Source organism: Lissotriton vulgaris, chromosome 7 (assembly GCF_964263255.1).
Source record: "Lissotriton vulgaris chromosome 7, aLisVul1.2, whole genome shotgun sequence".
Taxonomy (NCBI): Eukaryota; Metazoa; Chordata; class Amphibia; order Caudata; family Salamandridae; genus Lissotriton; species Lissotriton vulgaris.
Window position 1 is genome coordinate 1,007,147,218 of NC_141695.1, and position 12,417 is coordinate 1,007,159,634.

Here is a 12,417-nt window from a genome sequence, read left to right on the forward strand (position 1 = left end):
CACTTAATAGCCAAGCTATCAGTCGAAATGACTTGTCCCCTTTCAGATGAATTTTTTGGCATATTAGGTGCACTGGAATTTTCCTTTAAATCTTCTAGGTTCTCAATATTTTCCTTTCATAATGAGTTGCCCTCTGTTTAACTTTGACACTTAGTGCTTGATACAAGTATAAGTGCTATTTATTGCACCTGGTAAATAATGCTACCTTGGGGATTGTATTTTATCTGTTGTGATATATAGTACCTATTATGAGTTTCTCTTAAATTACATACAGATTTCGGTCTTTAGCACACCAAAATCCACATGATACATTAAATAATGTATGATTCAGCAGGTTTGAGTTTCCAGAATGTAATAAAGGTTCAGGTATTTAATGTTTTTAGATGTGTTAAATACCTTTCAAACTCATAATGCCAGCCCATGCATAAACACGGATTTACGCATAGGTCAGAATTTAACAAGCAACTTGTAATCAGGGACTCAGTGTCATTTGGGAATGATGCTCCCTTATCTCAATCTCTTCCAAAGCAAGGACAATCTCGCCACAGGTACCTAGAACTTTTTTACTTACATATGTTTTAGACATGCACAGTTCATTGACTGTCACATAGTATGCCTCTCATCCAAAGTGCCTCAACTAATCCACTGTTATGTTTGAAAAAGGCATCTACTGTTTTACATATAATACTTTGAAATGGTCAATTAGACAGAGTTTATAAAACTCTATTGCTGAAACTTTATTGGGTCACTTGACAGGCTTTAGGGTGAGCGCTGATATAATTATACACCACAGTGGCCAGTCCAACATTTTTGACCACTCGCACTTATGGTCCTGAAGAAAGCCTCACGAGTATCGTAGAAGGCTGAAACTAGTAGACCTACACTTCCTAAAAGGGATACAGAGGCACATTTTAAGCTCATGCCATAGGACCCTTCCATTAAAACTTTTACAAGGGCATTTCCTATAGGCATTTTTAGCATATAAATTCACTACACATAGCACTGTCACTTCCACAAGAATTCCCGCTCCGCTGTAGACAGTCGTTGCTGCACAGCTGGATTGCACTTGGTGATCCAGCTGGGCCCCGATGATGAAGCATGACACCTACCAGGTAGGCGGGTGAGGGGTTTCTTAACAACAACAACCTGTTGTTAGCATCCAACGACCAGGTGATAGGGGATCATCCTTGACTTGTACCTGTTGGAGGTCTTGTCCATGTTCATTAAGACAGAGCCTCTTGTCCCTGATTCCATGTAAGAAAAATTGTCCTGATCACAAAGATATCCTATACTTTAGTCAAATTTACACTTTTGAGTACATTTACTACTTTTTTGGATGTTCACAAAATCCTAGTGTAAATTTACTCCAAAAGTGTCACTTACATGTCTCCACCAAATTGAAGTGCTAGGGGCTATTCTATTTACATTCCAGTTTATGAGAACAATCACATGTTTTTTCTGGATCACTTATTGAACCCCCCCCAAATCCCCCCATCTGCACAAATGATTTCTGTTTCCTCATCAGTTCAGCATGTTTATATCTTGAGAGATGCAACTGTTTCAACACAGCTGTTTACACCTGCAAACACTTTTATTTTTATTCCTGTGCTGTTTCTTTTAGGATGATTACCAGCCCTTGAAGTTACAAAGTTGACACTTTAATTTGTACCATCTTGCTTTATCAACACACTGTCAATCCCCCCTTACAACCACTGAATGTTAATGCAATGTACGTAGTATAAATAGCACATGCTTCGCTCAACTTTGTAATCCACCAAATCCACTACAGTAACTTTCAAGACAACATCCTTGTTCCAGGCCTGGGCCCATCACCATCCTTTAATCTCAGCTAAGAAAGTTCACTGCTCATATGGTCTCCCTGGTCACCCAAGCCACCTGTGAGCATACACTCACAAGCTCATCATATGTTCTGCCAATCATGCCCTCAAGTCAGAAGGGACCCACAAAGGTTGTAAATCTGGAACCCAGATTTGGCATGCAGCAGTAACATTTTGAAGCACCTACAATTGATGTACAAAAAAACAGTGTATGCATTTGTGCATCTGGAATAGTAACACACCCTTAATTTAAAACAGGTTATTAACTCTGTGAACATTTATTGGGACATACCTACAGCTACCACCACATTTCTTTTACTTTCCTTACCTGAAATCTAATCCATTTCTTCTTATTTGGGTCTCACATCGGCTATCCTGTGCTCCCCTGTTCACACATTTGAATTCATATCTGTCCATTTTCACTTCTTGCTCCCTTATATGTTCACCTACTCTCCGCTCCTCGCAACCCCAGGCTTACTTAAGCTACTCAAAAACGGTCACAAATCTGCAAGCATCGAAAATGACCGTCACTTGGCAAAAAGGAGTCTGTATGAAAATATGATGTCCTCAGTCATCCTTCTCTGTTTTTGTAATTGCATAGCGTGGTCAGGATAACTAAGCTTTCTGTTATATCTTAAGTATTACATTGATATGCAATCAGCCTAGGTCCTCCTAGCTGCTCAGCCAGAGTGAGAAATGGCAATGGGAATGTTGGTGTGACTGTGATGCGTGGAATGCCTGGGTGCCTGTGTGGATGAGTAGTGACACTTGGAGATGGACTGAGCAGCTAGGCAGGCTGCTCCTGGTGGGGCTGGTTTAGGAGATATATGAGCTGGTATACTGCTAGTACCTGACTAGAGCTGGCTTGACTATGATTGATTCTACCCTGATGTGGAACCAATAAGGAAGACTTGAAACATACAACATGGCTACCAGTGTCTCTATGCGCAGGGTACAACACTTTCCTTATAGAAAGAAAGAATACACCAGCGTCAAACGGGTTCTGAATCAAATGTCTTATTTAATGTAATAGCAGTTTTTTCTACATCTGATACCATGCCCTGTGCCACCCTTGCTGAAGGTCCCTTCCATTTGTGTTGAATTAATTAAACCTCTGATTACAAAGACCCCACAATAGCTTCATAGGATTTGCTTGTTTATTAATGGGAATGTGAATTGGTGCCTGAACTTCATGGAAACCGTACTAAAGAGATTACATCTTTCCTTTATTAAATGCTGAGTCCACAATCCTTTTCCTGCCAGTTGGGATCAATAATGAAGTCATGTCTCCCTGGACTAAGGGGAGAACAAACTTTTTTTACTTACATAAGAGCCTACCCTTCCTTGAGCCTGAATACAAAGACTGGCAAAGCTAGAATCCTTTCTGCCTCTGTTGCATATCCAGCTGCCAATAAACATCGTAGCCAAGTACAAATAGGCCTCAAGTTCTGGTCCCTCCGAATTCTAGAAGTACAATGGAGCCAGGTAGACTGACAAAAGATGTTGTATGATGCTAACAGCATACCTGCTAGGATACCTATATCTGGCTGTATACAATAGGATTGGCCTGATGTTATCTTCTGGCTTATTTGTTGAGTTTTATTTTGTCTATTTTATTAAATCTATGTATGCGTTTATCCGATCATCTGACGCAACCTAATGGAGGCAAAGTTGTATTTCCTTTGAGAAATTCCACAGTGGTGATGTTTGACTTGAATAAAGGCTATTTAGACCAAATATAATTGTATCTATAGGACAAATCGTGAATTTCTATCTTCTCGACTTTGCACTTGAATTGGCCTAACTGTGGTGCTAATCTCACTACAAATGCCACAGCAATACCTTCTCACTCTGTCCCGTAGATATACATCGCCTGCAGTTTATTTCTTTGTTAATGGTTTGGTATATTTACTACAAATGAAATGGTTTAACGATGTTGACACCAGTTTCCATTTTTCAGTTTTATTTAAACTTTGTAACATTAGGCTCATAAGCTTTTTGAGTTTAAGAGCTTAATATTTTGAGCCTGAATTACATCTTGGCAAACAAGTTACTTTGTCACAACTGTAACAGATATCCTATCCGCCAAAATATAAATCCCAATATGCTTATTGGATTTATATTTCGGCGGACGGGATATCCATCACCGTTGTGACGGAGTAACCAGTCTGCTGAGATGTAAATCAGCACGTAGTGTTATTTTCTTTCAGTTTCAACTCTAATGCTTTTTGAGCTGTGGCCTCACCCACACACAAGCCCCTCCCTCAAAGTAAGTATTGAGCATGGCCTATTCTTTCTAAAAGGGTGACAAGAGTAACTTAAGGAAATCTTTCAAATCCTGGGGAGTAGTCTTCAGAGCTGGATATTGTGGCTTTCAGCCATTGCATTTACAAATGCCCTTAGCCACCGTTTCTATTCAAAAAGTGCTTACTAGGCGGTTGGAAAATGTTTCACCCAAAGAATCTCTGTTTAATGTTTATTGTTAATTTTTGTTCACGTTTAAAATATTTGTAATCAAACTATATAAAGTCTTACAAAGTATCAAAAGCCATTTTCTCAATTTTCCCTTTAACATTTTCCTAAGTTAGTGAAGTATATGTTTTCCCTTCTCTTTGGTAACTTGCAATTGATTTTACATTCTTTGTGTGTTAACTGTATTGTAGTTTGGTAAACTATAATCTTGAAATTTTTTAAGACTCCTAATAGGAAGCCTTAAACATTGAGGCATGGTACTAAATTATTTAAGAAATTTCTTTACTTTGGTTATGGAGATTCTGCTGCCCTTATACAATGTTATGGGAGGCTACCATAGCATGTAACCCTCTGCCTGAAAGGTGAAGATCCATACAGAAAAAGAGCCCTTCTGTTGTATGTTTTCTTGTTGTTTAGAGATTATTCAACTAAGAACGTTTTCATTACAGGTCACCCTCTTTGAAGCATGTCTCTAACTGTTCTTGTCTTTCCTCAATGCACAGCCAACTTCTGCATGAATTTTACACCTGCATTCCACCGGACAAGCTGCAACAACAAAAAGTACAGTCCATGAATGAGATTGTCCGTAGCAAGCTTTTTACAAAACAAGGTAACTTTCAAACATGTAAACCTGAACTGAATTATCAGTTTGGTACTTTTCAAAAGCTGATGTCCTGAAATTGATGTTATGAATAATTATTTGCTAACAAACTTGAACCGTGAATATTTTCACACCTGGAAGTTCTCATGACAGTATGTCAATTATTCAATGATGCTGTTTATCCTATGGACTCTTTGTCAAATACCTAAAACAATACAAATCTGCATAACACTGTTGGATTGCACTTTCCACAGTGGCCAACATCATAAAATTCTCAATCTCAAGAGTTATAATTTTTTTAATTAAATGTATTCCACAAATACAACATTAGGCACCTAACTACATACATGTTTAAATATGGTGCATTAAAAAAACTGTTATAAGGATTACACGAAAGTGAAAAAAAATGAAGAATACTTCATCCATAGAAATTAATGTGGAATAAAAAAACTATGTGCGTTAATGGGGTTTGGTTGCCCTTAACGCAGGTACCCACTGAGTCAAACAGGCAGTGAAGCTATATGCTATGTGCTATTAGTTCTCCCTTGTGAAATATAATTGACTAGGGTGGGGTAATCAAAGCAACAAACCAGCAATGGATTAACATCATGAAATGGTTGACGATATATCCCTTTCAAACTTTTTAACCTCACACTTAGAAATGTTGCTGAAGGTTAGAATTTTTCATTGGGCAAGGTTGGAAGTTATGAACAAACAGGGCTATACAATGTCAGATACCATTTTTTTAATTTTCTACAGTAGCATCAAGCTTTGTTGGTGAAAGCCCCCAGTGGGCCATACCAGAGAAATGCAGCAAGCAAGGCTACATATTTATTTATGGTACCATAACCCAGTTCTTCAAAAATTAAATATTTCCACGTCCACTTCTTAGAAAAAAGTCGATACCTTCATCCATGGTGCTCTAAAAGTCTTGAAACCATCAGGGAAGTATTGTTGGACACAGAGTCCTGGGTTCAAGATGTAGTAGCAATTCATCTCACGATTCCCATTGAGAGCCATGTCATAATCACCATTTGAGGATGGTTTGAGAGATTCCTTTGCAGCAGCATCAATTCTCTCCATATCCACTGCCCATGCACATGGGAGACATATCACAAGTTATCTTCCAGATGACAGAGATTGCCCTGTCACCAGGACCTTTTACACCCTCCAGCCATTGGAAAGAAGTTCCAACATACAGGGAGGCTTTACTAAAATGGACTTGGCACCATTTGTCCCTGTGAGTGATCAATAGTCTGTTGTGTTTAGCATTTTAGCTGCCTTCCAGTCAACTAGACTCTTGATAAAGCTGAGAAAATGTTCTCCTCCGTACTTATCAAGGTGTATAAGAATTGATCTGGTAATTAGTAGAAAATCTTGATCTATTCTTCTGATCTGGTCTGCTCCCACCCTTGAACGTAACTTGCAGCAGTTTCAGATTCAGACAGGTGCTCTACTGAAATTTATCCCACCCATTTTTGTCCTACAGACAACATAACTTAGGATTCCTTAGCCTTCCCTAAGCTGTTGTCAAGCTCTGTACTAACTCTCCCCATGCCTTACCCACTCCTGCTTTCGGAGAATCAAAGTAAAAATCCCAGCTTTCTATCACATATCTGAGCAGGATTCTGAATTTTTAAGGTAATAGGAGGACTATCTCTGGGCTCTCACTAAGTTAATAAATTGGGGCTGTTTTAGATATAACACATTTCTAATGAGAAATTATGTCTTACACCTGTTAGCAATGGAATATGAGTTAAGTACCAAACAATATTAAAATCAAGAAATAAAATAGTAAGCAGTAAAAATTACCAAACTAACGGAACAGAAAGGCAAATATATAACGACTAAAACAAGATCAACACAACAGAAAATGAGTAAAGAATTTTCAAGAATAAAGTGCCCAAGGAACATTAGGGATGTGTGAGAAATTGGGTTGATCTTTGTAGGGTGTGAGCCCTTCTTAAGGGACAGCCACAATCCTTGCCAGGGTGAAAAGAAGTATCTAAATTAATCTCGGTTTAACCCTCTGTAGCATCGCACAAAAGCAGCCAGGCTTTACTTAGAGGCAATGTGCAAAGTATTCATACAGCACACAAACAGTAATAAAGTGAAAACACAACACAAGTATATCCCACACCAATTTATAAAAATAAAGTAAAATATGATATAATATTTAATACCAAACATCCATCAGTAGAATGGGAGATACGCCATTTTAAGATTTGGTGAATATAGCGTCTAAAAGCATTATGTGCCACTCACGATCATCGGGTCATGCTGGACCAGGGGAAAGTCCAGCAGCGGTGCGTCCATTGGGGCGTGGGGGCGTAGCCCCATCAGCCACATGGACCCGCATCGCGGCCGCAATCCTATGTAAATAAAAAAAAGTACATGATAAACAGCAAGTTGCAACATTCAATAATCAGCCGCCGGGAATCGCGCAGGGGCCAGGGGGGGTGGCCTGCTGCAGCTTGAGTGACACACAGTCCACACACTCAGGCTGCAGCAGACCGTACTGCGCAAGTGCAAATAAGTTTGCAACTTGCCCAAGCATGCGCACTCACCGCACTGTAAGGTCCCCAGCGGGACCTTGTTCACCTGCCAGAGCCCGGGGTTTTCAAAGGGTGACAGGGCGAGCAGAAAATGGGCCCCCCCCCAGCCAGGATTGGCTGGTCCACCGCGCAGCATCCATCATTGGATGCCGCGCGTGGTGGGGGTGGGACATCCTGTCAAGGGAGAACTCTGTCGCGGCGGCCTGTGGTCAGCGTCTCAGATTTATAACATATCGGACATTTCTTTTCTTTTAAATGCACAAAAGGCAGCTCGGCCGTTTTTTCCTGATTCTTTTTTGGTGCATTCAGCGCCGAGTGGAGACGTCACGTCGATCGGCCTTAAGATGCTGAGGAAGGCTAGTCTGAGGGGCCGCGGCACCGAGTGGAAGGAGAGCTCCCTGGAATGTGGTGTGTCTGTCGGCTGGCGAGGGTCACAGCGTGAGTGGTGAGGCACGCCGGGATTTAGAGGTACAGAAAGACGCCTGGTTTAAAGTAAGAATTTATTATGGGCACTGTGACTGTGTTAGTACAATGGATGCGGGCCGGGGTCATTAAAGCATGGGGGAGACGGGCACACTGGCTTCCTATACATGTTATAGCAACATGCTGTCAGGCTTTATAGGTGGGGGGGGGGGGAGTGTTATCTGTGCTGCCACGGTCGGTGACTACACCTCTGAATTTAATCAACTGAGTTTGAACACAGTAGTGCAGCAGGACAAATATTGTCTCCGTGAAAGGCATTAAGCAATTTCCCTACCTATGTATAAAATACCGACATTTACATCAACCAGCATACACATTTCTTTTTTAAATGATTTAATAAACACCGCACAGCACTTAAATATTACCCTATATATGTTATTGCGTGCTTTCATTTTGAAATTCAAATAGAAGCTCTCACCCAACGGCTGAGGAGCAGGACGGCTTCAAACATGGCAGTTATTACATACGAGCACTGTTCTCCCCCTTGCACCTACCTCTCTGCCTTAGTTTACTCCTTCTTTCTTCACTACTCGTTCCCTCCCCGTTTTGACCTCTCTCTATTCCCACCACTTCTCTCTATTCTTCTTTCTCCATGTTCTGCTATAACCAATTTATTCTTTAGATCTAACCCACAGTGTTCACTTTATTTCCCACCTTTTCTGATTTCGGCTTATCATTCTATGGACTATTAGTATGGTGAGTGTGGTCTTACCTTCTAATTACTTCCTCATTCGTTAGACGATTGTACTCATACTTCACTGTTAACTTGTATGCAGTTAAGTTATCGCTCATGTCTATTTGTCTCTGCTGTCCCAGGTAACTTAGCCTTTATCCTTCCTTTATCTCGTATAGTCTTTCTTTTGTATTGTCAACATTTTAGTTTTTGCTGTTCATTTGTAAGTATGATGTTTTTTTTTATATTTGTATCCCTCCCCCTTGTATGTATTTGCACCTTAACGCTGGACATTTGTAACTTTGGGCCAGATGTGCTAAGAGGCAAATAGGGGGTGCCAAGTGCACCCTAACATTTTTGCGACCTGCCTGTTATTTTGCGATGCAACATGAATCATTCCTTCCTAATAAAATCATTGCTTGAATAGAGCTGCTGAGCAGTTTCAAACCTGAAATATTTAGAAATGTCTCTAGTTACCATTAGAGCACGACCTTACCTATTTTAATAATTATCATGTCCTGAAAAAACAACAGACTTCAGCCTTCGAGGTGTAAGGACGGGAGATGGGGTGCATAAAAACTGCAGAGCTTCCATAGTCAAGAGCAACAGGATTTTGCAGGTAGTAATGTGTGACGGGATCGTTTAAGAAAATTTGCTTTGTGGCATTTACTTGTGTTATTGGTGTGTTCTGTTGGTTTTTTTCGTCCTTATTTTTTATGCTGCATTACTGCAATGCGGTTTCGTTTTGTTTTATTGTAGTTTTATGTCGCATTCTGTTTTGACTGTGCTATTGTGGTGAGCCAGTTTATGCTTTAATTGTGGGGCTGAATTGTGTGTGTGTGTTATTGTGTTATGTTTAGGTGCTTACAGTAGGTACGTCAACAAACCATGCCATAGTTCAGCCAAATGCAACCCAGCATTCCTTGGAAGTTCCTGAGAAAAAGCATATATTTACCACTTTCCAAGGTGGTGAAATAGCACTGCTTTAACTAAGACACCAGGAAGCCCAAAACTGTGGCTGTTGACAGTGTTCACTTAATGTGACATGGCCTCGGGGGTGGTACTTCAAAAACCGTTGTGTAGAAGCGTTACTTAATTTTGACAGAGGTCATGGCAGTGTCACCTAAAAGAAATTGATGTCAGCGATATCTAAATTGTAGGTTAATATACTCATTTATCATTAGTTAAAGATGCAGAGTTTGATGATAGCATTACACTACACCTAATAACACATTTTCATTGCTGCTAGGGTTATTTAAAAAATATAGCACAAAAAATGAGAATACTATGTACGGCTAACTAATTAAAATGCCACTAACACACATCCGATCATGTGTTATGCCCAACACTGCAAGCTAATTAAAATACTGCTGGCATAACACTGTATGTGTGTGTAAAGACCAATGACAATTCGCCTTATACCATACTACATACAACTTCGTTCCCATGCTTCAGAAGGACACACAGCGCTGTTAGGGTATCCTGCAGTGGTGCAAGACTCCCTCACTTAAAAAGCAGGTATAGCATAGGCAGCAGATATGCAAGCTCCTTCTTATGACGCAGCTTGTGCTGTCATGTGACTGATTCTGCCCCACCCCCACCAGCCTTTCAGATGTGCTGGTGGTTTATTGGGAAATCTTAAGCCAGCCTGCAGTGATTCACTCTTAAGGAGGCCTACTGGTTTTTCATAAGTGATAGATGCAAGTCAGCCTGTTGGGACATCTAATCGCTGACTCCACCCACGATGACACATATCGAGAGGGTTCGACATTTCAAAGTCACAGACCTATCTGGAAATCTTCTGATGTCACCAGCAAATATCACTGACTGAGATCCAATCATATTGAACTTCCTAGGTCACAGATCTGCTCACAAATCTAGCATTGGTGGGGGCAGACAAGGTGCTGGGACAGAAGGGGTTAACTTAAGGTCATAGATTGTGTGATATTGCACCTGGTGGATATAGAATGAGTGAGGGCACAGAAGGAGTGACGGGACAGGATGTCCTACCGACCTTGGAGCTGGGGAATCAGGTTTGGGTCCCGGCTTCGGCTCAACAACCTGTGATTCTGGGCAAATTACTTAATCTCCCCGTGTTTATCGAAAATGATGTGTATTGTGATTGGTATTCATGTAAAGCGCTGCAATACCGTCTGGTCGAGTTCGCGCTATATACAAACTGCAACAACAAAAAAAGCGGATGAAGGCTTGAACATGGGGTTACGAGTACAAACCGAGTGGTATGCGCACAGGGGAGTGTGACGCAGTGGTAGACGGTGCACAGGGCATGGGTGCCATAGAGTGCAGGAGGGCAGAGAGTCCATCATAGCTCAGTGAAAGTGGGAAACTTCGCAGAGTGGGCGAGGGGGCGCAGGCCGTGTGAGGGGCAGACTGCCACAGACAGAATGGGAGAAAGGCGTAGGTTACTGCACGCAGAGCAGCAGGTCTGCCCATATGAGCGTAGGAACCATCATGATCAGACAATATTTCGGTGCCAGACTTCTTCTATTGACGTTCTTCAGTACATTTTACTTTTGGTTCTGTTTTACCCTGTCTCAAGGTGATACAAATCAAATATAATTGCTTGCTGTGTATGAAGGCAACTGTGTGTTTCTGTGTGTGTGAGCGGAGGGCAGACATAAATCGCCTTGGCTAATCAAAGCACCATTGACCGCTCCACTTAGTACATGGTTTTGCAATTAGGAGCGTATTGAAACAGTTGTTTAGTTATTTTTCACAGCATTAAGCTGTCGCTGGTTGTAAGTGCATGGCACTTTTCCACTGAAGGGTTTTTCAAGCAGCCCTTTACCTCTGTCTGAATTGTTGTATTGCATAGTGATTTGTTGGTGGCCTAAATGTTGACTTGGTAGTCGTGCCTACTGTCATAGTTTGCCTCTTGAGTATTGAACGACCACTGATCTCTCACTGGCTGAAAGGACTTGTGTGACAAGCATCAGTTCCCAAAGTGGATGTGGTTTTTAATGGGATGGATGGATGTACGCTTTTAATGGGATACGCTAAAGTATTACCAAAGTATTCCTAAGTGCCCCCGGCTCCTGGTTGTGCAAGCACACCCGCACACAGCAACCTCGAAATGGCAACAAAAACAAAAAAAACACTCGGAGATAGTGCAGGAGGCATTGAAAGGTTTGAAAAAAATGGAAGAGGAGTGTTGGGAAAGGGTTAGAAGGCACGGGAAGGTGTGCCAGGCAACAAATGGCTAGGAGCTAATGGGGAAAGGGTGAAATATTTTATAATAAGTTGAGCGGGATGGGGACAAGCGAAGGAAGCTATGGACGAGTAGAGAGAAGCAACAATGAAAGTGACGAGGTGGGGGAAACTAAAATGGAAGCAGCACACAGAGGAGAGAGCAAGAGAAAACACACATTCCTGTGGTGTGTTGAAACTAAAAGAAGTATTTTCCCGAATTCAAGCAAATTCAGCAGTGGAGGGATACAACCCAACCAGTGTGAGTATTGTTTCTGGGCAGGACAAATGCATGAATAACGAGGAAAGCCATTAAATCAGGCAGAGACAACTAAAATAGTCAACAAAGCCATACAATCACAAGCAAAGCGCAAACTCTTTTATGTATTGAAAACAATAGGTCTGCCTTCAGCCTGCTAAAAGCCAAAACTTAAAAAGAAACTCCACAAAAATAGAGTTGGCAGCAAAACCAACCTGAAACATTAAGTCTTGCTGGAACCATTTTCAATGTAACTAAGAAAATGCAAAATGTAAACCAGTATCACGCTGTAAATTTTGCTCTGTCATTTTGCTTTTTTGCCCATGTAT

General features: G+C 41.1%; 1 protein-coding gene across 1 annotated transcript in view; it reads left to right on the forward strand.

The window, feature by feature from the left end:
• Nucleotides 1–12,417, forward strand: part of DOCK2 (dedicator of cytokinesis 2) — a 2,333,210-nt gene that overhangs the window by 955,564 nt on the left and 1,365,229 nt on the right. Inside the window, exon 25 of the mRNA XM_086931425.1 lies at nucleotides 4,814–4,920. Within this exon, the coding sequence (XP_086787551.1) occupies nucleotides 4,814–4,920 (107 nt within the window). The remainder of the gene's footprint in view (nucleotides 1–4,813; nucleotides 4,921–12,417) is intronic.